This window comes from Chlorocebus sabaeus, chromosome 6 (assembly GCF_047675955.1).
Source record: "Chlorocebus sabaeus isolate Y175 chromosome 6, mChlSab1.0.hap1, whole genome shotgun sequence".
Lineage (NCBI taxonomy): Eukaryota > Metazoa > Chordata > Mammalia > Primates > Cercopithecidae > Chlorocebus > Chlorocebus sabaeus.
Window position 1 is genome coordinate 39,436,020 of NC_132909.1, and position 23,518 is coordinate 39,459,537.

At 52.4% G+C, this 23,518-nt stretch overlaps 1 protein-coding gene and 3 pseudogenes across 1 annotated transcript; all 4 read right to left on the minus strand.

Annotated features, from left to right (window-relative positions):
* Positions 1–3,249: 3,249 nt before the first annotated feature.
* Positions 3,250–4,983, minus strand: LOC140708549 (coilin pseudogene; annotated as a pseudogene).
* LOC103247641 (coilin pseudogene) lies at positions 4,983–6,438 on the minus strand (annotated as a pseudogene).
* On the minus strand, positions 6,439–13,056 carry LOC140711882 (leukocyte receptor cluster member 1-like; annotated as a pseudogene).
* A 510-nt stretch (positions 13,057–13,566) lies between these two features.
* Positions 13,567–14,455, minus strand: LOC140711774 (voltage-gated chloride channel TMC4-like; the record flags this gene model as incomplete). The annotated part of the gene is made up of 3 exons (XM_073015747.1): positions 13,567–13,734; positions 13,827–13,905; positions 14,211–14,455. Coding segments are annotated over 3 exons (393 nt in total), but the record flags the coding sequence as incomplete, so codon positions are not given.
* Between the last annotated feature and the right edge of the window lie 9,063 nt (positions 14,456–23,518).

Consider the following 23,518-nt stretch of genomic DNA (forward strand, 5'->3'; position numbering starts at 1 on the left):
TTCTGGCAACCCCTAGGGGAAAGGAGGAAGCGGTAATGAGCAAAACCATCCTGGGGAAAAGAGCACAGGAGATGGAGCGTGAGTGGTTACTCTTCAGTGACGCAGGGTCCAGCAAGTCAGGGCTTCTGAGGGAGGCTGCTGCCAAGGGCTCTGACTTGCCTGCCCCATGGGCCAAGGCTTGCCTTAGCCACAATAGTTTACTATGCCCAGACAAAAAGGAAATTCATGAACAGAGAGCATGTCAAGTGTACGGCCACTGCCGAGAATGAGAGCCACAATCTCCCAGTCAGGCTTCTCCTTGACCTTTCAGCTTTCAGGAGGGTGGAGCCAGGCCAGGTGAACCAACCTGAGCACCTCTGTGCACAAGCCTGTGATCTGCTTGGGAAAGTGAGTGCTCGCAAGGGCTGCTTATGGCTCCTCAGCCTGAATGAGGATGCCCATTGTAAGAGAGCTGTGTGTATGCTGTGAGTCTGCCCATCCAGGTTTGCAGGCAGAAGATATGTATGCCTTCTTTGGAGGGGGTGGAGGCTGCACGTGGCTTTCTCCAAACTGTTTTACTTTATTTTTTCCTGTGATGTCCGTCCAGCCAGTCTGCATAGCATCTGCCCTTTCCGGTCAAGAGGCTTGCCAGAGAAGATACTAAGGGGTCACATGATGAGGGTGGAGCCACACAGTATCACTTAGAGCTTAAGGACAGTCAGCACCTCTGGGCTTAGACTAGATAGAACACATTACGTGATATGACAAAAGAGAAACTCATGGAATAGGTCTTTGCTACTTTCTCAGGAAGTTGAGCATCTTCTTTTCCTTTTGTGCCAAATTCAACTTAATTTATGAATTTGACTGAGCCTGACCCCTTACCATACGTTGCCCACTTTCAGGCTGACCATGCACCAACTTGGGGAGGTAGGCACTGGAATACAGAAATGTTTGCTGAGGCCATTTGATGTGCAGGAACATCCGAAGGATAAGCTTGGGGCCCTGATTCCTTTGCTAACTAGGTGAGGGGCATTGGGTAACTTTCTTTCTCTCTATGGCCACATTCTCTTCAATAGTAAAATAGGTAATGGTCAGAATGATTTTCATGGCCTTGTATAATTCTCACGCTAAGACAGGACAGTGCATAAAAACTCACAGTTACCTAAATCACCATTCTAAGAGGAAACAGGAAAATGTGGCACCATTGCAAGTTCTCTTTCTCCCCCTAGGACCACTGCACAACGCTAGAAGTGATGTCTGCCTCCTATGATAGAGTGAGCACCTCTCTGATGGGGCTGGGCATGGCATGGGGCTGCACATCAGCACGGAGGTCTGGGCTCCCTTTGTACTGGCAAAACGCCCGAGCTTCACTTGGATTCAGGGACCATCCCTAACCTGTCACCATGTGGGAGGTACCACATGGAAGACACAGAGATATAGAAAATACAGTCTCCACCCTCAGGATTTCTAGCTAATCTGAGCTTCTTCTAGTTACTCAATGCTCCTCCTTTTTCTTGTTTACTTCTAAACTTTGCACATGCTGTGGCCTCGCCTGAAATGCTCTCTTTGTTGCCCTGTTACTAGGACTGCTGTGTACAGCTGTGGAAATGTCATGCTGCATAATTCTAGGCCTATTTACATAAATGTATATGATGCCCTCAGAAATGTGCAGTGTACAACTTATACAACTGCACAGCATGGCTCCAACTGCCACCTCCACCCCATCTGGGTGTAGCTCATACTCATCTCAGTTTTCAGCTTGGTCATTACATTCCCTTTCCTTCTGACCATCTTCCTATCTTCCTTCTCTCCCTCTTTCTTCCTGTCTCTCATGTTTATTGACCACCTACTTTGTGCCAGAACCTGTGCTAGGAGCTGGGTATACATCTGTAACAAAACAGAGTCTCTGCTCTTGTGAAACATTTATATTGTTCTTCCTCCAGGAAGCCTTCCCTGACTGCACCGTAATTGTATCAGGTGCCTGTTGACTGACCAATGAACAACTCTCACCTGGGGACCTTGGGCCCTAGAATATAGGGCCTCTGGTGTGAAGGAAATCTGAGGGTAGGAGGGGCTGCAGAAGACTGAGCTGGAGCTCCATTCCTTCGTTTTCTGTCCTCAGGAGTGCCCTGGGGCATTTATGAAGCTCATTAGTAAAGCAGCAATTAATGTGGGACCCAGAGCATGGCTTCTTCCTGCCAGGGAGACCACAAAGTTCCAGAACATCCCAGGGAGGAATGGGGCACAACCCAGGCCTGCCTCCTGGGGCTGCAAAACAATCCCTGATGAGTCCTCTCCAGCGGACGGTGCAGTCACCTGCAAGGAGGCAGCTGAGCTGAAGGTGTTCTCCAGGAGGCTTAAAATTGCCGGGCTCCTTCCACAAATGCCTTCCCAACACTGTTTAGGGTGGTGAATGCCAGGAAACTAATGAATCTGAGCTTAGTGAATTAATTGTTGATGAAATAATGTAAATAGTGTGCTTCCTGTTTGTCAGTTTCTACAGAAATTAATCAACCCCACTTGGCAGCAAACAGGATTGAGTTTTAAACTTAATTTACGAATTTGGCGAAACTATCTATGGGAAGTCTTGCCTGGAGGACCTTCCATGGCTGCTTCATGTCCCAACAGGCCTTGCCTTTCATAGAAGACATGATTGCTTTAAGAGAGTCCCAACCAGAGAAAGGGACGATGGAGGAGGAAAGAGGGGAAGGTAGGACTGAACACAGGCTTTGATTGTGAGGCTCCAGCCAGACCCATGCTTCCTCCTGCCTTCCTGCCTCAACCCTCCCCGGTGGACCCCTCACCAGATGAAGGTCTGTTAGCTGAGCTGGGGGATGATGGCTCAGAGCAACGGGGCTGACTTTCAGGCAAGGCCTGAATTTGGTTTTAATTATGCTGTGCTGTGTGCATGAACTAAAATTGCAGGATGATGTGAAAGAAAAATACATCTAATAAGAAGTGTATTTTTTGGACTTTTTTTTAGTTCAATGTGATTTTATTTAAATATGTGTATAGCTGAAGGAGGGATGTGATCTTTTTGTTAAATGAAACCAATTTTCACAGTATATATTTGGCCATTTTAGCTTTGTAGTGAATAATAACAGAAAACGAAGTCTCTGTTCAAGATCCTCACCCCAGCACTCAGCCAGGTGCCTGGCAAGATGACACATTTCCTGGTCTGAGGCTCACAGCCAATCCTCTCACCCAAGTGGAACACCAATTCTCCTCCAGGCATACGCGCGCGGACACACACACACACACACACACACACACACACACATCTTATTTTCCCTACTCTACACAGGGGCCTGAGAATCCTTAATTTTAAAGTTGGGCAAAACATGAAAGGATTCGTTAACTTATTGTCTGCAACATATCCAACTACCTTTTAACTCTTAACAACTGCAAGTATAAAATACTTGAAATTTACAAGATGCTCCATTTAATGGAACAACTCAAATGCTAAAAAATTAGATCAAGTAACATGCTTTAATATTTTTAAATGTTATTTAAAATTTATTGAGACAAGACAGCAGCACATTCTTGGTATTATAAACTCCTACTGATGACTGCTACTGGATGGACAAAAACATTTAAAACAGAGAAGAAACCATACTGGATACAACAATGTCTGCAGGGAAAGTCACGTTTTATATTTTGTTAACTGAAATTAAACCTGACAAAAAACCAAAGATCTACAAACCGACACCCATGTCATTTTAAATGATGAGGTAGATTGTTTCCTATGCAGTAAAGTGAAGATAACAAAAAAAAAATTCCATACAACTTCCAAATCCTCTTTAAAAAAAAGTTTGAGTTATAGTCACTTTCCCAAACAAGACATTCATAAACTATAAGGTGGAGAGCTCATACTCAGGCAGGTTCTGTACTTGATGTGCTACTTGGAGATTCAATAATCAGTCTTGGGTCAACCAACTCTCTCCAAAATACAGTGATCTTGCTCTCCTGTGTCACAGTGTACTCCACTACCTCGGTTCCATTTTCATTGTGATAAACCAAATCAAATTTCCCAGGTTCTCTCAAGGCAGGTAAGGATGAAAGAATTTGTATATCTACTTGATAGGTCTCTGGATTGTGAGTTAATATTCTTCCTTCCTTGTAATTGAGACATCAGGAGGGTAACTGGATGTTAGTTCCAAAAGCTTAAATGCAATCTTTTCTCCAACTTGAGGGGCAGCTGCTAACAGTGGTAACAGACTACAGTCCTTCTTGTGTGTCTCTACCAGATTCTGGATAATAGTAGATGAATTTGTTACTATGTCATTTAATTGCTGTCACTTCTGGTTGCCAGTGCTTCTATTTACAACACAGAAAACAGGATGCCCTCATCCTCAACCTCTCCCCAGCATGCCCGTCCCTTAGCTCTCTTCCAAGAAAAAAGGTTCTCTCCTCTACCCCATCCTCTTCCTAACCTAGTGGGGAGAGACACACTGGGAGAAGGACCAGGAGCCTGTCCACCACCATTTGAGCCAGAAGGCTTCCATCCAGGAGCACCTGCAGTCTGTGATGACAGCCCTGGGACTGGACAACCTCTTCCTGCAAAAAGGCCTACTGTCTTTAAGAAATCCACAGCACACTCTGGGGTGCTTGATGACATCAAGCATTGGTCATCTGACTCTGAACTAGAGTCTGAACTAGAAGATGTTATTCCAGAGGTCTTGCCCTTGCTGGGGGTATGGCTAAAGCCAGGGTCTTTTTGTTTGTTTGTTTGTTTGTTTTTGAGACGGAGTCTCCCTCTGTCACCCAGGTTGGAGTGCAGTGGCGCTATCTCGGCTCACTGCAACCTCCGCCTCCCAGGCTCACGCCATTCTCCTGCCTCAGCCTCCTGAGCAGCTGGGACTACAGGCGCCCGCCAACACGCCTGGCTAATTTTTTTTTGTATTTTTAGTAGAGACGGGGTTTCACCGTGTTCGCCAGGATGGTCTCGGTCTCCTGACCTCATGATCCACCCGCCTCGGCCTCCCAAAGCGCTGGGATTACAGGCGTGAGCCACTACGCCCGGCCTAATGCCAGGTTTTATACCAGTTTGTCTGCAGTTGTATTTTTGGTAGAGGGTCCTTCTTTTGATAACTCAGTTGGTAATTTCTCGGAGGAATTTCTGGCCTCCAAAGTGACTTTGCTGGGACCATCACTATAGATTCATCACAAGACTCAGACTCCGAGGGGGAACTGGGACTCTCTTTTGGGCAAATGCTTACAATACCTTTCCTTTTGGCTTTAACAAGGCTGTTTCTAGCAGAACTTTTAGAAGAACTACATCTCTGATTGGCCCAGTCTTTTACTGCCTGTATTTTAGGAGACTTGGGATTCTTGGCCTTTTTTTTATATTCACATTTCTCCTTTTTCTTTGGGGATTTTCTTTTGGTCTCTTCGTTATCATCACCCACGGTGCCACAGGTTGTTTTCTTTTTTCCTTCTTCTTCTTCTTTCTTTCTTTATTTTTTTTGCTGACAGTCTGATCTGTGACAGCTTCTGGTTCCAGATCCAAGACCTTCTCATTATTGTTATTGTTCTCTTGCCTCTTCCAATGCTTCTTTGAATATTTGTAATCTGGTTCAGTTTCTTCATCCTCCTCTAACTGAAATGTCCCTTCTTTGCTTTTGTAAGAGATAAATTAGTGTCCCATTACTGATGACTGCAGGATTCTCAGCGGCTCCTCTCTCTTCTAATTTAACTCTGAGGCAGTCGTTGTCTCTCACCAGGCGCGCGCTCTCGGTGGCGAGCAGGAGGCCCCCCCTCCAGGTAGAGGCTTAGGAGGGCCCCAGAACTGAAGCGGAAGCGCTGGTGGATGAGACTAATGAGATCTGTGATGACTCGGCATCTGTCCAAGTCGAGCAGAAGCCAGAAGGCCGTACAGTGCGGGGTAACTGTCAGTGGATAATCAGATTGAAACCGTAGCCTAACGATCTCAGAAGCTGCCATCTTGCTTGGTGCTCAGCAGAAGTCGAGAGATATTTTGGACTATTTTTAAATTGAGTTTGGGGGCCGGGGGGCATCTTCTTGAGTCTGGAGAGACTAATGTGAGGAATCGGCTCCTATGGGGCATGAATTAGAGCATTGATCCTATATGCCCCTGAGTGGAACCCAGAACAGCTGCTGGCTCTCGCGAGTGAGCAGTAAGCCCTTGTCACCATGCAGGTCAGGCTCTCTGATTGGAGCTAGTATGTTCAGGAATCCCAATCAGACATCCCTGCTGGGCAGTCAAAAAGCCTGTGTAGGCCGGGTGCGGTGGCTCATGCCTGTAATCCCAGCACTTTGGGAGGCTGAGGCGGGTGGATTGCCTGAGGTCAGGGGTTCAAGACCAGCCTGGCCAACGTGGTGAAACCCCATCTCTACTGAAAATATAAAAATTAGCCAGGCGTGGTGGCAGGTGCCTGTAATCCCAGCTACTCAGGGGGGCCGAGGCAGGAGAATTGCTTGAACCCAGGAGGCGGAGGTTACAGTGAGTTGAGATTGTGCCATCACACTCCAGCTTGGGGAACAAGAATGAGACTTTGTCTCAAAAAAAAAAAAAAAAAAAAAAAATCCTGTGTAGACCACCACTAAGCAGTGACTCCAACCTCTCCAGTCTTGGCTTATGTGACAGAGTGTGTGAATGCCTGTCTGTGTGGTGTACATGCTTTTTTTACAGCCCCTCAGTCTAGGCCGACCCCACTCCACTCGTCGGCACATTCTCAGGCCTCCCTGGAGGCCACTGGGGAACTGTCCAACCTCCTCCCCACCCCAGTGAGTCATGAGTGACCTCCACTCTCATCCCCACTTGGGAAATTTTCTAAATTGCCTCCTCTCTCAGCTCTCATCACACATTAGTTTTTCTTCCTTCTCAAAGCTTCTCTGAAAGCAGTTTTCACCTCCTGTCTCATTTTCCTTTTCCTGACCAGCATTGGTATGTTCTGTGCCCCCAGCCCCAACTCCAAGAGGATTGTCCAGCCCAACTGTGGTCTGTGGCGGGGGCCGGGGTTCAGCCCTGATGTCCTGCCCCATCCCCCTGGCTCCCCACCCAGTTTGGGGGCCCCCTGATCCCCCTCTCCACTGTTCCTCCCCCAGGGCACTAAGGCACAGTACCTGGCAGCCAAGGCCCTAAAGAAGCAGTCGTGGCGATTCCACACCAAGTTCATGATGTGGAGCCAGAGGCACGAGGAGCCCAAGACCATCACTGACCAGTTCGAGCAGATGAGGGCCCCGCCCCCTCTCTTCCCGCTGCTAGGGTTGGGGTAGAGTCCCCAGGCTCCAGGCAGCCCCTGCTGGCCTCTGCGCCCTCGCCTCCACCTTTCAGCCGGTGCACTCCCTCAGCCTGACCATGTTCTCCTCCCTCGGGCTGTCTGCTCAGCCTGGAACACTGCCCTCTCATCCTCCACTTGGCCAGCTCCTAGGCCTCCTGTGGGTCTTAGTGCAAATGTCCCTTCCTCAAAGACACCTTCCTGGCGCCACCCAGCCTGGTGTCTCCCCCTTGCAGTGCTGGGCACACTCGCTTGGGTGTGGGATTTTCCCGGGATGTCTCCCTGTACCAGGCTGTGGGCTCTGCTGCCCAGGGACCCTGATGGTCCCCCTTTCACCTCCAGGTCCCAGCACCCAGCAGGGCAGGGGTTCAGTGGGGAAGCTATTTTTTTTTAATGGGCTTCTCAAGTTGTAATACTGGAAAATTCCTGCTTCTTGCAAACACTCTGGAGCCAGCCTACCTGGGTTTGAGCCCAGTCTAGCTGGGTGACTCTGGGCAAGTCACTCGAACCTCTGTGTCTCAATTTCCTTATCTGTAAAAATGGGGGGAAGAAGACCTACCTAATGCAGTTGTTATGAAGATTAAATGAGTTAATAACGTGTAAGTACTTAATGGTGACTGCTACGTAGTCAGTGTCATGGATTTTTTTTTTTTTTTTCCAAATTACTTTCAGTTGGTGTGTTCTACAGTGACTTTTTTTTCCCACCAAATACTTCCCTGAAGCCCAGCCCCTTCACGGGGATGAAGTATTACAAGGTCCTTGTCCTCAGAGAACTCAGTCCCCTCTCCTAGTTCTCCCAGGTTGCCATCTTTGAAGCATTTAAGACATTCATTCAGAACCTAGCTCCTCTCCCACTGTGTCCTCAGACATTAACTACAGACTTCCTGTCCTTTCCTGGTTTGGCCCAAAACCATCCTCCAAGTCAGTACATTTCAGGCCATCCAGCCATTCAGAAATTCCCACACCACTGCCGTCACCAACAAAATGTCCCTGCAGAGTGCTTGGATTTAGACTCTGAGTCTGTTCCATTCTGTAGAACAAGGGTGACAGCACCCGCTGCCTGGAGGTCTTTGTGAAGATTAAATGCTAGGCTGTGCATCCTGTACTCACACGTGAGAGGTGCTCAAAAGCCGCAGCCCTCGAGAAAACGAAGGCTGTGCACTCACACCTGGGGCTGGGGCTGGGGCTGGGGCCCCACTCCGGCAGCTGGCTTCGGTGGAACCTCCGTTTCCTCCTCGCTGAAGTGGCATGATAACATTTCCTACCCAAGAAGAACCTTGTGAGGGTGGAATGAGAGTGTGCGTGCAGGGCAGTTGGCCTGGTGCCTGACACACCTACAGCCCTAAGAATTGTCCCCTTTGTCGGTCCGGCCCAGATCCCAGACCACCTCCTCGTCCACTCGCTGACCGCCTTCTCCCCCGGCCAGGGCACCTACATCTACTTTGACTACGAGAAGTGGGACCAGCGGAAGAAGGAAGGTTTCACCTTTGAGTACCGCTCCCTGGAGGACCGCGACCTCCAGTGACACCGGCCCCTCCCTCTACCCACCCCCTTCCCCCGCATGCTGATCCCCCTGCCCAGGTGAGGGCCCTGCCCTGGAAGACTGGAGGGAGGCCCCAGGCCACGGGGCATCCCCCTCTCCCAGGAAGCAGGGAGGGGGCCGGGAGGTTTTCCTCTCAGCCCCACCCTGGGGGCCTGGGGGCGAGGGCTGCCTCCTCCTTCCCTCCCCAGTGAGGGACATTTTTTGGTAAACCTATTTTCATTTTGGAAAATATTTGTGAATAAATAGTTTTACATGACGGCTGGCAGCAGCGGCCTCTCCTGTAGCCCCTCAGGAGTCGATGAGCAAAGTGAGGGTCCTGCTGGCGGGGGCGCCGGGCCAGCTGGGGGTTGAACTGGGAGTTGTACCGCCGCCTCCGGTTATCTGTCTCTTCTTCCGGCTGACCCTCCTGTAGTGCCCGGCCTTGGACCCGGGCCAGCAGGGCCTCTGCCCGAGCCCTCTCAGCCGCTTCCCTCCGAAGACGTTCAGCTCGAAGCTGGTCCAGGGATGGAGGCCTGTGGGGAGAGGAGTGAGGTCAGAAAGCTGGTAGCTCCTAGGAGGCCATTCCCCCAACCTCTCTCATAGAGGGAGCTGCCGCCTGGAAGCCCTGCTGCATCCAGTACGCCCCAGCCTCAGCTCTCAGGCCTTCTGGAAGAAGCCACTTGGTGCTGGGACACCATGGGCACATCTCTGGCCTTCCCTTCTGTGGACTTTCGTCCTCCCCAGTCTTTAAAATCTGATGCTCCTCCAGGTCAAGAAAGCACAATGAGCAGCCCCCTGGCCCTCTCTGGGCCTCAGTTTCCCTTTCTAGAGAAAAGAGTACAGGCAGTGCACCCCCTCTAGACCAGGGGTACAGCATCCTGGAGGCAAGCCTGCTTCTACTGTCTTAACCCAGCAGCTCTCAAACTGTTTGGTCTCAGGACCCCTTTATACTCTTTAAAACTGAGGACCCTAAGAGCTTTTGTTTAAATAGATTCTATCTGTTAACATACTGCAAATCAGAAGTGAAAACTAAGAAAGTTTGGACACAAGCATCTGTGCCATTAGCCATCAGAACGAGGGTGTCTTCTCATCACACAGCCTCTGGAAACCTGCACTATGTGCCTGAGAATGCGAGTGAAAAAGGCCAACAGTGTTAGGAAAATAGGCTTGATACCACAGCACCCCGGGAAAGGGTGGCAGGACCCCTAGGGCTTCCTGGACCACATGCTCAGAACCACTTCACCCAGCCAGCCCTTCACCGAGTCCCTGGCTGTCCTGACCAGAGACCCTGCAGTGCCCATGCTGGGCTGCTGCCAAGCCCTGAAAGTCTGGGCCCTGGTCTGCTGAGGAGGGGGTCTTCCTTCTTACTCTTCGGGTCGTTGCTTCTCAGACCCCTCCTTCTTTTCCTTTCTGCTGCAATTGCCTTCACCGCTGTGCTGTCTCTTCTTCCCCAGATGCTTCTGCATCTCCCGCAGAGGGTCCAGACGGCTCTTGATCTTCTCATCTGGGGCTGGGCCAGGCGGGGGACCCCCTCGCTCTGGGGGTAGCTGGTACCAAGGGGGTTGAGTCTGTGCCTCCGCTGCACTCTGGCCCAGGTATGTCAGGATGCCCAGAGCTTTCTCTTGCCTCTCCTGAGGGGGCCAGGAAATACAAGAGATGAGATATAATCTTTCAAGGTGTCAGGTGTGTCTCCCTGACATAGGAATCTAAGCAAACAGGTACCTAAGGTTTGTCATGAACCAGTTGTACCAGGTGCTGGGGATGGAAGACACCAACAGAGGCCAAGTTCCCCCTGGGGGGACAGTGGCAGGTACAGTAACAGCAGGGGAAGGAGGGGACAAGTGAAGCCACTTGAGTGTTCAAAGGCAGGCATCTTTGCAGAGAGACTTGAAGAGAAACCTGAAGGGATCAAGCAAAGCAGAGGAGCCATGGGTGGGGTCAGCAAGTCCAGAGACAGCAGGTGAGTGACAAGAGCTCATGTACCTGTGTTTTTTGAGATGCAGTCTCGCTCTGTTGTCCAGGCTCGAGTGCAGTGGCACCATCTCAGCTCACTGCAACCTCTTCCTCCCAGGTTCAAGCAATCCTCCTGCCTCAGCCCCCCTAGTAGCTGGGATTACAGGCACGCACCACCATGCCCGGCTAATTTTTGTATTTTTAATAGAGATGGGGTTTTGCTATGTTTGGCCAGGCTGGTCTTGAACTCCTGACCTCAGGTGATCCATCCACCTTGGCCTCGCAGTGTTCTGGGATTACTGGTGTGAGCCACCGTGCACGACCACTGACGTACTTTTTACGCTTGATCTTAGCCAAAAGGCAACAGGGGACTGATTCGCTTTTTTTTTTTTTTTTTTTTTTTGAGATGGGCTCTCGTTCTGTCACCCAGGCTAGAGTGCAGTGGCGCAATCTCAGCTCACTGCAACTTCCACCTCCCGGGTCAAGCGATTCTCCTGCTTCAGCCTCCAGGTAGCTGGGATTACAGGCGTGCACCACCACACTTGGCTTATTTTTTTGTATTTTTAGAGATACCATGTTGACCAGGCTGGTCTTGAACTGCTGACCTCATGTGATCCACCTGCCTCAGCCTCCCAAAGTGCTGGGATTACAGGCATGAGCCACAGCTGGCTGATTTACATTTTTAAAAGCCCATCAGGTTTCAGACCCCTCCAGTTTGGAGAACTGAGCAGTTTGTCTAGCAGCTGGGGACCTCTAGCATCTACCTCCAAGCCCTGTGGGTGCCCAGATGGCAACACTTCTTAAATGTCATGCTTTGGTATGGTTCTAAATTCTGTGTGTTCATTCTCGTTTGACCTTGATCACAAGCAGTGGCTAAAGTGCCCTCTCCCCGCAACTCGATTCATGGCTCCTCTAATGAAGTGGGTGAGGCCAGCTTACTTTCTCCTGTCGCTTTTCTTCCTCATACTCTTAATTGCCTCTGATCACTCCTTTCCCTTCCTCCAGCAGCTCCCGAAACAGGTTCACAGGGCCAGAACTTGGGGCTCCCGCCTCTGCTGCTTCAAGCTCAGGCAGTGAGTTCTGATGTCTGGCTTTCTTTCATAGGAATTCTGTATGGGCCTGGGGAGAAAGTTATAGGCAGGGCATTCAGAACCTAGAGGTAATTCAAGAACTGTGAGTCTGGTGCCCACCACAGAAAATGGCAGTCCAGGGTGCTGGGTTTATAAAAAAGGGAGCACTAGACGCCTAAAAGAGACACCTGTCCTAGCTGGGGGTGAGGGTAGGCAGATGAGGCAACGCCTGGGTTTTGTAAACTGCCTTTCAAATAGTAAACCACAGGTCATCAAGGATGGCTGGGAGGAGGTCCCTGGCCTAAACCAAAGGGGTTCCTAACCTCAAATGAGACAATTAAAACAGCCATAAAGGTAGACCAAACTGCATTAGGCCAGACGATCTGAATTCTAGCCATGGCTCCAAGTCACTACCCCAAGTCGACTGCTGAAGCCCTGTCCCCCGCCTTCAGGACGCGGATTTCAAACAGTGCTCAGCAGCCTATTGAGATTCTAAAAACCCAGACTACCTCCCATCCACTGTGGAGGATCAGACTAGCTAAGGAACTGAAAGTTGGGTGTACACCAAACAGATTTAAGGAGCCATACAGAAAGCCCGTGTTTGTGTGTATGTGTCTAGGGAGCGGTGCAGGAAAGGGCTCGCCTGATGGCGTGGAGCCTGGCTGTCCCCTTCTCCTTAAATGTGCCTTCCCCTCACTGAAGCCATCTCACTTCGTGCAATGGCGATGACAGTGCCCCTCTAAGAAGGAACAGTGCCTATTGGGGATTCCACAAGTCAGGCGCTCTGCATGTAGTTAGCACACAATAGGTGCTCAATAAATAGGCTGTGCAGGCAAACTAAAAAGTGATCCGAATTTCCTTGAACTGTCCAAGCGTTCATGTATTCATTAAACGTTTTTAAGCTTCTCTTTTGTGCTAGACACTGTTCCAGCCATGTGAAATACATCAGTGGGGGGAAACTAAGACGAAGGCGAGATCAAGGGAGGTTTCGTGGAAGTGGGCACAAGGTTTGCAGGGCAACGTCCTCGAAAACGGGATTGGTGCCTGGTCCCGAATTTCACACGGGGCACACTGAGCCTGCGCAACGCCTCCGCTTTCGGCCCCCAACCGCGGCGCGTGCGTGCTGGGCTCCAGAGGGCCACCCGGGCCGGCCTCCGAGCTTGCCTCTTGCTGAGCGAGCAGCACCCTCCGCTCACGCTCCTTCTCCTCCTCCTGGACCTGGGCCTCGTCCGCACGCGGGCGACATGTCCTTGTTCTGGACGTGCCAGCTCTTCTTGGGCAAGATATTCATGGCGTCGTAGCTGTCCAGGGACTGGCACACCCGCCTCTTTGCACTTCCGATAGGCTAGAGGATGCCCCCCTTCCTCTTGTCCCTTCTTCGACCACAGATTGGTTCCGAATTAGTTGGTACGACCACCTGGCCTGTAACGACAGGTGATTGGCTGAGACGTCCTTTTCACAGGGAATGTCAGGCGTTCGGCTCGTGGTGTCCCCTAGCAACCGCCTCTTATCACAGATCTGAACCAATCATAAGTTGGCCCGCCCCTGATGCCACCAGATGCGGCCGTGGATTGGTCGACATGACAGTCAAGTCTCCTTGCGGAAGAGCGCTGCACTCCGACAAACATGCCCATACATTTGATTGGCTCCTGCCCTGCGGTAGCCCTGCCTCCACCTTCAGGACACAGATTTCAAAGCGCGCTCAGCAACCTGGGCTGTATTTATTGATACAAGAAAGATCACCCAAGAGTCAGGGACGTGGCGGCGAGGGGTCCTGGGAATCTCCAGATACCAAAGCCGGAAGGGCGTGGAGTCTTCTCCAGTTCTCCTAGTTTACAGATGTTGTGATCTAGGCTTACAATGGGCCTGGGGTCTGAAAGTGGGACGTGAGTTGCGGGGGTCAAAGAGCCGGTTTGGTGGAGGTCAGCGCCACAGCGCGCCGTGCCAGGAAGACTTTATTCTGCGCCTCCTGGGGCAAAGAGAGGTGGAGGTGTGACAGCCCTCTTCCCCAACCCCTTTGCGTGTTCCCCAGGGGCCCTCTCAGGGACCCGCCTGGCTCACCGTCTCTCTCTGACGTTTGAGCTCAGAGATGAGGCGTCCGTAGGAGTTAGCCCGAGCCACAGTGTACGCCATCAGGATGCTAGAGGAAACAGGAACGGAAGCCACTCCTGACACGCTCTTCGAAGACAGGGATGTGGACCCCTAAGCCCCTCCTCGACCAGGCCCAAGGAGTTCAGTCTCCCAGCACCTCCGCCTTCAGATCCAGGAGTCCTAAATCCTGCCCACCTCCTCCTTCGGACCCAGCAGTCCAGGAGCCTAGGCCTCCTCCCTCAGACTCAGTACATTGCCTGCTCCCACTCCCAAGCCTTTCCTCTCTTGGACGCAGGTGGTGGTCCCCAGATCACACGCACTGAAACCCAGACCCAGAAGTCTGACCCACCTCACCTGGAGATCAGCAGAAGGGGCGCAGCAAACGCCTGGGTCCCCAGGAAGAAGAGGAAGTTCTGGGTGGTCTCAGGGAGGCTGGAAATAGTCTCAGGGATCTGGGCCCAGATGGACGACTGCTCCCGGAATGGACCACACAGCTTAGAAGGCAGGATCCTGAAGTCAAGACAGGCTGGGCTCACGTAGAGCCAGGAGTCTGAACACTGACTGTGGGGAGAGGGAGGGAGAGAGGCGGGAACCTCTCGCACTTACAGGAAGATGCTGTAAAGCAGGGGAACGCTGGAGATGGCCAGACCCAGGAGAAGAACCAAGGGGAAAAAGAAATTCGCCGTGGAGGCCCAGAAGGTGCGGACAGCCGGAGAACAGGTGGAGAAAAGGGTAAGCTGGTGGGGGCAAGGCACGGAGAAAGGGGATCTGAAACACAAGAGTATGTGCCTCTTTTTTTTTTTTTTTTTTTTGAGACAGTGTCGCTCTGCCGCCCCAGGCGGGAGTGCAGTGGTGCTCACTGCCGCCTCCCCTCCCGGGTTCAAGCTATTCTCGTGTCTCAGCCTCCCAAGTAGCTGGGATTACAGGTGTGCACCACCACTCCCGGGTAATTTGTTTCGCTGTTGTTTTTTGTTTTCTGTTTTTGAGACGGAGTCTCACTCTGTCGCCCAGGCTGGAGTACAGTGGCGCGATCTAGGCTCACTGCGACCTTCACCTCCCTGGTTCAAGCAATTCCCCTGCCTCAGCCTCCCAAGTAGCTGGGATTACAGGCGCTCGCCACCAAGCCCGGCTAAATTTTTTTTTGTATTTTTAGTAGAGACGGGGTTTTGCCATGTTAGCCAGGCTGGTCTCAAACTCCTGACCTCAGGTGATAAACCCGCCTCAGTCTCCCAAAGTACTGGGATTACAGGCGTGAGCCGCCGCGCCCGGCCTACTTGCCTCTCCTTTTTCCCGAACCAGGAGTCTGAGCCCCTTCCTCATCTAGGACCCCATAGTCTAAGTCCCCGGATCCTCAGACATAGAAGTCAGAATGCCCTAGACTCCTCCTTCTCTCAGATCCAGGAGTCTGTCCTCCAACCCCCTCCTTTCTTAGGACCTAGTGATCCAGGCCCCCAGGATCTTCCTTGCCCAGGACCCAGGAATGCGGACCCCAATACCTCCTGCCTCAGACCCAAGAGTCCCCCCCTACCCCTTACCTTCTTCAGGTAGAAAAGCAGCAGGAACTTGACCATGTTAAGCAGGGGCAGCAAAGGGCAGAAAAAACTCCCCACCCAGACCACCGTCTGCGCGTAGATGAGCCCCAGCACCTCGTCGGGCACCTGGAACTCCTGGGTCTGCGCCAGACGACCCACCGCCCCAGGACAGAGGCCACAGAGGAGCCTGAAGGGCGGGGCGGGGCCGGGCCCGAGTCAGGGGCGCGGCGACTTGGAGTTTCCCCGCCCCACCGCCCTGCCCGCCAATAGGAAGCAAGCGTATCTAGGAGGGGCGGGACTTTCAAGACTCCACATGGAGAAGGTGTGTCCAGAGTACTAGGCTGAACCCAGGTGTCGCGGCGGTAGGGGCGGGGCCCCAGGGAAGTAACCCACTAAAACAAGGGCGGGGAGTGGGGGAGATCTGCGGACCTAGGGCAAGCAAAGGGAGCCGGCAGAGGCGGGAACAGTAAAAAGGTGCGCGGTGAAAAGAACAGCGCGATGGGGCAGGGCCTGGTCCTAGAGGGGCGGGGCCACAGCGAGGGGCGGGGCTCTCACTTTCTAGGAAACTGGATGAGCAGCGCGACTGCCAAGGCAGTCAGCAGATCAAAGAGCAGAAGTTTGTACATTTCCTGGCCCAGGACAGTCTCCCAGCACTGAAGAAGGAAGAAATAGGTCAGAAAGACCTCAGGACCCGAGCACCTGGAGGACCACGCGTCCGAGTCTCCACATCGCAAGCCTATGAGACCCTATCAATATTTTCTCTGGGGGTCTTCCTTTTTCAAACATTCATACCCATGGGAGAGTGTTCCAGCATCCCGAGCTCCCCTCTCCACCCAAACCAAGAGTCTGGACCCACCCAGCTCCAACTTTCCTTCAGGGACCCAGGAGTCCCAGGCAGACCCCATGCCGTTCTCACCAGAAGTTCTTTGTAATTGCAGCCACAGGTTTTGCAGTCCTTAGCCTCGGAGTCGCCCCAACAAGTGATCTATTTCCAGAGAGAGAAGAGCAGTACCAGCAGGGAGGCCAGGCGAAGAAACACGGTCCTGGCGGGGGGAAGGCAGAGAATGGGCCCTGATCCGGTACTCACCACTTGGCAGTCCCCTTCTCAGTGGAACGCGCTCGCATTCAAGCCCTCTCACAGATGAAGAAGCTGAGGCCCAGCGACAGAGTCAGGATTTCTTTCTTTCTTTCTTTCTTTCTTTCTTTCTTTCTTTCTTTCTTTCTTTCTTTCTTTTCTTTTCTTTTCTTTTCTTTTCTTTTCTTTTTTTTTGTTTTTGACACAAGGTCTCACTTGTCCTACAGACTGGAGTGCAGTGGCGCGATCTCAGCTCACTGCATCCTCTACCTCCCAGACTCAAGCGATTCTCCTGCCTCAGCCTCCCGAGTAGCTGGGACTACAGAAGCCACGATTGCCGGGCTAACTTTTGTATTTTTACTAGAGACAGTGTTTCACCATGTTTGTCAGGCTGGTGTCAAACTCCTGATCTCAGCCTCGGCCTCTCAAAGTGCTGGGATTACAGGTGTGAGCCACCGCGCCTGGCCAGCGGAGTCAGGATTTGAATCCCTGGATCCGATATCAGCAGGATTTCCGTGTCTTACTTGTCAGTACCAACATCCCTCTGACTGCCCCGACCCTCCATCATTCCCAGTCATCCCCATGAGGCTGGAACCTGAGCTGGATAAAAACGATCTGGCGACTTCTAGTGTAGCCTTCCAGTGGAGCAATGAGCTTGAACACGGGCGGCAGCACAAAGTTGACCCCAGCGATGAAGAAGGACGGAAGGTAATTCACCCCAAACTTCAGCAGTGGCAACTCCTGAACAAGGGGTGGCTCCTGGGAGAGGGAGTGGACCATGAGTAGAGGCTTGGGGTCCTGGAGGAGCCAAGCTTAAGGTCCTCCCCCAGATCTGTTCTTTGTTGTTTGTTTTTGTTTTGTTTGTTTCTTTGTTTGTTTTGAGATAGAGTCTGGCTCTGTCGCCCAGGCTGGAGTGCAGTGGTGCGATCTTGGCTCACTGCAACCTCCGCCTCCCGGGTTCAAGTGATTCTTCTGCCTCAGTCTCCTGAGTAGCTGGGATTACAGGTGTGCACCACCACGCCCGTCTAATTTTTGTATTTTTAGTAGAGACGGATTTTCGTCATGTTGGTCAGGCTGGTCTCGAACTCCTGACCTCATGATCCCCCCACCTCAGCCTCCCAAAGTGCTGGGATTAGAGGCGTGAGCTACCGCGCCCAGTCTCTCTTCTTCCTTTAAAACCCCGAAGTCCAGGGTCCAAACATACCCTCTCCCATACTTCCTGTGTAAGACCTCTGGCATCCCAAACTTCCATTCCCTCCCTCCATCGTTGGAAATATAGGTTCCAGGACCCCCTGGCTTCCTCTTCCAAGACCCTCCGCACCTGCAGCGCCACGATGCTCTCTGTAGCTCAGTAGACGCCATAGAAGGCTCCCCCAAGGAGTGCGATCACCAGCAGGTTGAGCAGCACCTGCACCAACCAAACCCTGGCTTCCTGGCCCAGAGTCCGCACAGCAGCCTGGCGCCGCACCAGTCACCTCCAGCTCCACCTGAAGGCAGGAGATGCCACCTTGGACTCCATTTCCCAAGGCGCTGGCCTCTGGTTTCCCCAGGCCTGGCTCTCCAGAGATCCTCCTCAACGTGAACTGATGCAGCCGTCTCCCCACCAGCCAACAACCTCTGCAGTCCCAGTTCCACCCGCTCCGGGGCGCTCTAAGAAACCAGTGGCCTTTTACAGCCCCGTCCCTCCGCGGCCGGATCCAGTAATCCAAGCCCCCATCCCTGCGCGGCCAATCTCAGCACGCCGGGCCCCGCCCCTGAAGCTCCGCCCAACACCCCCAAGATCCGCCCCTGGTCAGCCCTGCCCATCAGAGGCTCCGCCCCCAGGAGGCCCTGCGCTTAATGCCTGGCCTGAAGTTCCAGTTCATCTATATCAAGACGCCCCGCTGGCCGCTCCCATCACTTAACTTTGAACCAAATTGCCTTAAAGCCCCGCCCGCTTCTTGTGCTTGCTTTTTTTGGTAGAGAGGGAGCCTCCCTATGTTGCCCAGGCTGGTCTTGAACTCCTAGACTCAAGCGATCCACCTGCCTCGGTCTCCCAAAGTGCTGGGGTTACAAGCATGAGCCACCGATCCCAGCCTTGGCGCATCCTTTTCCTACACCCTTGGATCTCGGGTAGCCCTATCGCGGCCTCCTCTCAACCCTCTCATTCCCCAGGACCTGCCTTTCTCGGAGAACGAGCTGCCTAGCGTCTCTCCGGAGGCCCCATCACCGGGTTAGGCCCCGTGCGTTATGTCAGCCCAGTCCAGTCTGGTCCCTACCCCGTTACAGACCCCGCCCCCTAGTCGCACCTAGTCCCCATCACCAAGTTAGTCCCTGTGCCTTATCTCAGCCCAGTCCGGTCTGGTCCCTACCCCGTTGCATAACCCGCCCCCTAATCGCACCTGTAATTCGTACAAGATGATGCCCTGGCGCAGCCGCACGTGGACGTCCCCGCAGAGGCCGAAGTCCCAGGCAGAGAACACCCGGTGGCTGTAGCTCGTCAGATCCCCGGACTCCACCAGCAGTGTCTGCTTCAGCCCGGACACCGAGCTGAGAGGGGAGACGGGATGTGAAAGGACAGCCAGGAACGGGGGTTATGGGGGGATCCCTCATATTGGGACCAATGGGGGAGACGAACCCTAAGGCCTTGGGTACTAGCGGAGCTGCCATCAGATGGGGAAAGAGTCAAAGAGGCGGAGACACCTACAGCCATTGAAGGCAAAGTCCAAGGGAGATTCAGAGACAGACCTGGGGCACAGGCACCCCACAGAGAGAGGCAGAAACCTAGGAGACAGGGACAGAGCCCCAGAGCGAAGCGGGCAGAAACCCAGAGTGAAAGGGACAGAGGCCCTGAGAAAGGCAGAGATGTGGAGGAGGGACAGAGGTCCCAGAGGGAGATTCGGAAAAAGGGAGACAAAGACAGTGACAAAGGAGAAACTAAATCTACAAAAGATGGGGGTCAAAGACCCATAAGAAGTACAGGCACCCAGAGAAGGGGGCTGGGCGGGAAGACCCGAGAAGAAGACAGAGACCCAGAGAAGATGGCAGGTAAAGACTCAAGAGACAGGGCACACCAGGCGCCATGGCTCACGCCTGTAATCCCAGCACTTTGGGAGGCCGAGACGGGCGGATCACAAGGTCAGGAGATCGAGACCATCCTGGTTAACAGGGTGAAACCCTGTCTCTACTAAAAATAAAAAAAATTAGTCGGTTGAGGTGGTGGGCGCCTGTAGTCCCAGCTACTCCGGAGTCTGAGGCAGGAGAATGGCGTGAACCCGGGAGGCAGAGCTTGCAGCAAGCCGAGATCTCACCCCTGCACTCCAGCCTGGGCGACAGAGCGAGACTCTATCTCCCAAAAAAAAAAAAAATTGAGACTTCTTCCTAGCATAACCTGCCAGGGCCTACCTGATCTGACCCTTCCCTACTTCTCGAAGCCTAAATCTTTGTCTTTTTTTTTTTTTTTTTTTTTTTTTTCACACGGTCTTGCTCTGTTGTTCAGGCTGGAGTGCAGTGGTGCGATCTTGGCTCACTGCAACTTCTGCCTCCCAGGTTCAACTGATTCTCCTGCCTCAGCTTCCCAAGTAGCTGGGACCACAGGCATATGCCGCCATGCTCAGCTACTTTTCATATTTTTAATAGAGATGGGGTTTCATCATGTTGGCCAGGCTGGTCTCAAACTCCTGACCTCAGGTGATCCGCCCGCCTCAGCCTCTCAAAAAGCTGAAATTACAGGCATGAGCCACCGCGACTGGCCCTGCCCCTTCTTCTCATACGGGCCTTTTATTTCTCAGAACACCTCAAACCTCTTTCCTACCACATGGCCTTTGCACTTGCAGCTCCCTCTGCCTGGAATGCTGGTGGCTTGGCTGTTCACCTGCCTGGCTCCTTCTCTTCTTTCTCTTCATCTGCAGGTCCCTTACTCCAAATAGAAAGGCTTTTACCACTCCATCTAATGAGGGTCCCTACCCATTATTCTGTATCACAGGGGTTGGCAAACAAGACTTCATGGGCCAAATCTGGGCCAACCACTGCTTTTGTAAATAAAGTTTTATTGGAACACAGCCACACCCACTCATTTATGTACTGTGTGTGGCTGCTTTTGCACTACAGTGGCAGAGTTTGGTTGAGTCCCAGACTGCAAGGCCTTCAAAGATGAAAATATTTACTTCCTGGCCCTTCACAGAAAAAGTTTGCTGATTTTTGCTCTCTATCCTCACATCCCATTCGTTTTCTCTATAGTATTGCTCCCAAACTCAAATAATTGATTTGCTTGTTTATTTTATTACTATTATTATTATTGAGACGGAGTTTGCTCTTGTTGCCCAGGCTGGAGTGCAATGGCCCGATCTCAGCTCACTGCAACCTCCACCTCCTGAGTTCAAGCAATTTTTCTGCCTCAGCCTCCTGAGTAGCTGGGATTACAGGCATGCACCACCATGCCTGGCTAATTTTGTATTTTTAGTAGAGATGGAGTTTCTCCATGTTTGTCAGGCGGTCTCAAACTCTCAACCTCAGGTGATCCACATGCCTCGTCCTCCCAAAGTGCTGACATTACAGGCGTGAGCCACTGGGCCCAGCCTGCTTGTCTATTTAACAGTCTGTCCCACAGTGTATCTCCCCTACTAAATGGTAAGCTGTACATATGTTTGGGGACTCCCAAATGGTTCTCCATGTCCTAGTACAGTGCCTGGGCTAAGGAGACACTACACTGCAATATATATATATTTTGAAGAGTAAAATTGAGCCAGGCGCGGTGGCTCATGCCTGTAATCCCAGCACTTTTGGAGGCCGAGGCGGGCAGATCACCTGAAGTTGGGAGTTCGAGTCCACCCTGACCAACATGGAGAAACCCCATCTCTACTAAAAATACAAAATTAGCTGGGTGTGGTGGCACAGGCCTGTAATCCCAGCTGCTTGGGAGGCTGAGGCAGGAGAATTGCTTGAACCTAGGAGGCGGAGGTTGTGGTGAGCTGGAGATCGCACCATTGCACTCCAGCCTGGGCAACAAGAGCGAAACTCCTTCTCAGAAAAAAAAAAAAAAAAAAAGAGTAAAATTGACTGGGCACGGTGGTTCACGCCTCTAATCCCAGCACTTTGGGAGGCCAAGGTGGGTGGATCACTTGAAATCAGGAGTTCGAGACCAGCCTGACCAACATGGTGAAACCCCATCTTTGCTAACAATACAAAATTAGCCAGGTGTGGTGTCACACGCCTGCAATCTCAGCTACTTGGGGGGTTGAGGCAGGAAAATGGCTTAACCCGGGAGGCAGAGGTGTTAGTGAGCTGAGATCGCACCACTGCACTCCAGCCTGGATAACAGACTGAGACTCCGTCTCAAAAAAAAAAAAAAAGTTGACTTTTGGCCAGGCACATTGGCTCATGCCTGTAATTCCAGCACCTTGGGAGGCTGAGATGAGCAGATCTCTTGAGTCCAGGAGTTTGGGCACCGCCTGGGCAACATAGCAAGACCCTGCCTCTATAACATTAAAAAAAAAAATTTAGCAGGGCATGATGGTGTATCCCTGTGGTCCTAGCTGCTCCAGAGGCTGAGGTGGGAGGATCAGTTGAGTTCCAGAGGCCCAGACTTCAGGTGAGCTATGATTGCACCACTGCACTCTACCCGGGTGACAGAGTGAGACCCTGTCTCAAAACATAAAACAGGGTGGGCACAGTGGCTCACACCTGTAATCCCAGCACTTTGGGAGGCCGAGGCAGGTGTATCACCTGAAGTCAGGAGTTTGAGACCAGCCTGATCAACATGGCAAAACCCTGTCTCTACTAAAAATACAAAAAAATTAGCTGGGCGTGGTGGCAGGAACCTGTAAACCCAGCTACTTGGGAAGCCAAGGCAGTAGAATCGCTTGAACCCGGGAGGTGTAGGTTGCAGTGAGCCAAGACCATGCACTCCAGCCTGGGCGACAGAGTAAGACTCTGTCTCAAAAAGAAACAAACAAAAACAAATGAAAAAAAAATCCCAAAACTGTTATTTATTTTATTTTATTTTATTTTATTATTTTATTTTATTTCGAGACAGAGCTTTGCTCTGTCGCCCAGGCTGGAGTGCAGTAGCCTGATCTCGGCTCACTGCAAGCTCTGCCTCCTGGGTTCACACCATTCTCCTGGCTCAGCCTCTGGAGTAGCCGGGACTACAGGCGCCCGCCACCACACCCGACTAATTTTTTGTATTTTTAGTAGAGACGGGGTTTCACCGTGTTAACCAGGATGGTCTGGATCTCCTGACCTCGTGATCCGCCGGCCTCGGTCTCCCAAAGTGTTGGGATTACAGGCGTGACCCACCGCGTCCGCCCGGCACAAAACCTTGATTTTAACTCACACGGAAGAAAGGGTTACACGGCAAGACTGAGGATTCTTGCGGAGGGAGTTTCTGCCACCACCACTTGCTTGCCTACCCCAACCCGTCCCGTCACGGGGTCAGGGGTGCAGGTGCCACTGACCGATGCAGGATGAGCAAGAGGCAGATGAGGCCAACTGCAAAGGCCCAGCACAGGTAGGTGACCGCCAGGGTGGGCGGGGCGGGTAGAAGCCATAGAAGAGAGGGGACCATTCCAGGTAACCCTGTGGGGGAAGGCGGCGCGGGGGCCACTGTGGGAGGAGGCGGGGCTCCTGGAGCTGCACAGTCAGGGTCTGGGGTCAGGGTTTGATGTTCGTGTCATTGAAGGCACTGGGCTCACAGGTGGGCGGGGGAAACTCCCAGGGCCCCAGCCACCTACTTCTCCTGAGAGCAAGTTGAAGAGCTGCGTGGCAAAGGTGACCAGGCCCTGGGAGTGGGGGTTATAGGAGCCACAGGGCGAGGAGGTGTTGGAGCCGGGAGGGCCTGGGGGAGCGCCTCCCAGCCAGGTGGGCAGCAGCATCATGCAGGCCATAAGCACAGAGGCCAGCACGTTGAGGAGGAGTAGGAAGCGCAGCAGGGAGAAGTAGGACTCCGTGCCGGCGCCAAACTGGCCTGCAGGGGGCAGCAGAGAGAGGCTCAGGTTCCTTCCCGGGAGCAGGACCAGCTCCTCCCATCCCGGCACTAGGGGCCCAGCCGTGCCTTGCTTTCTTTCTATTATTATTAT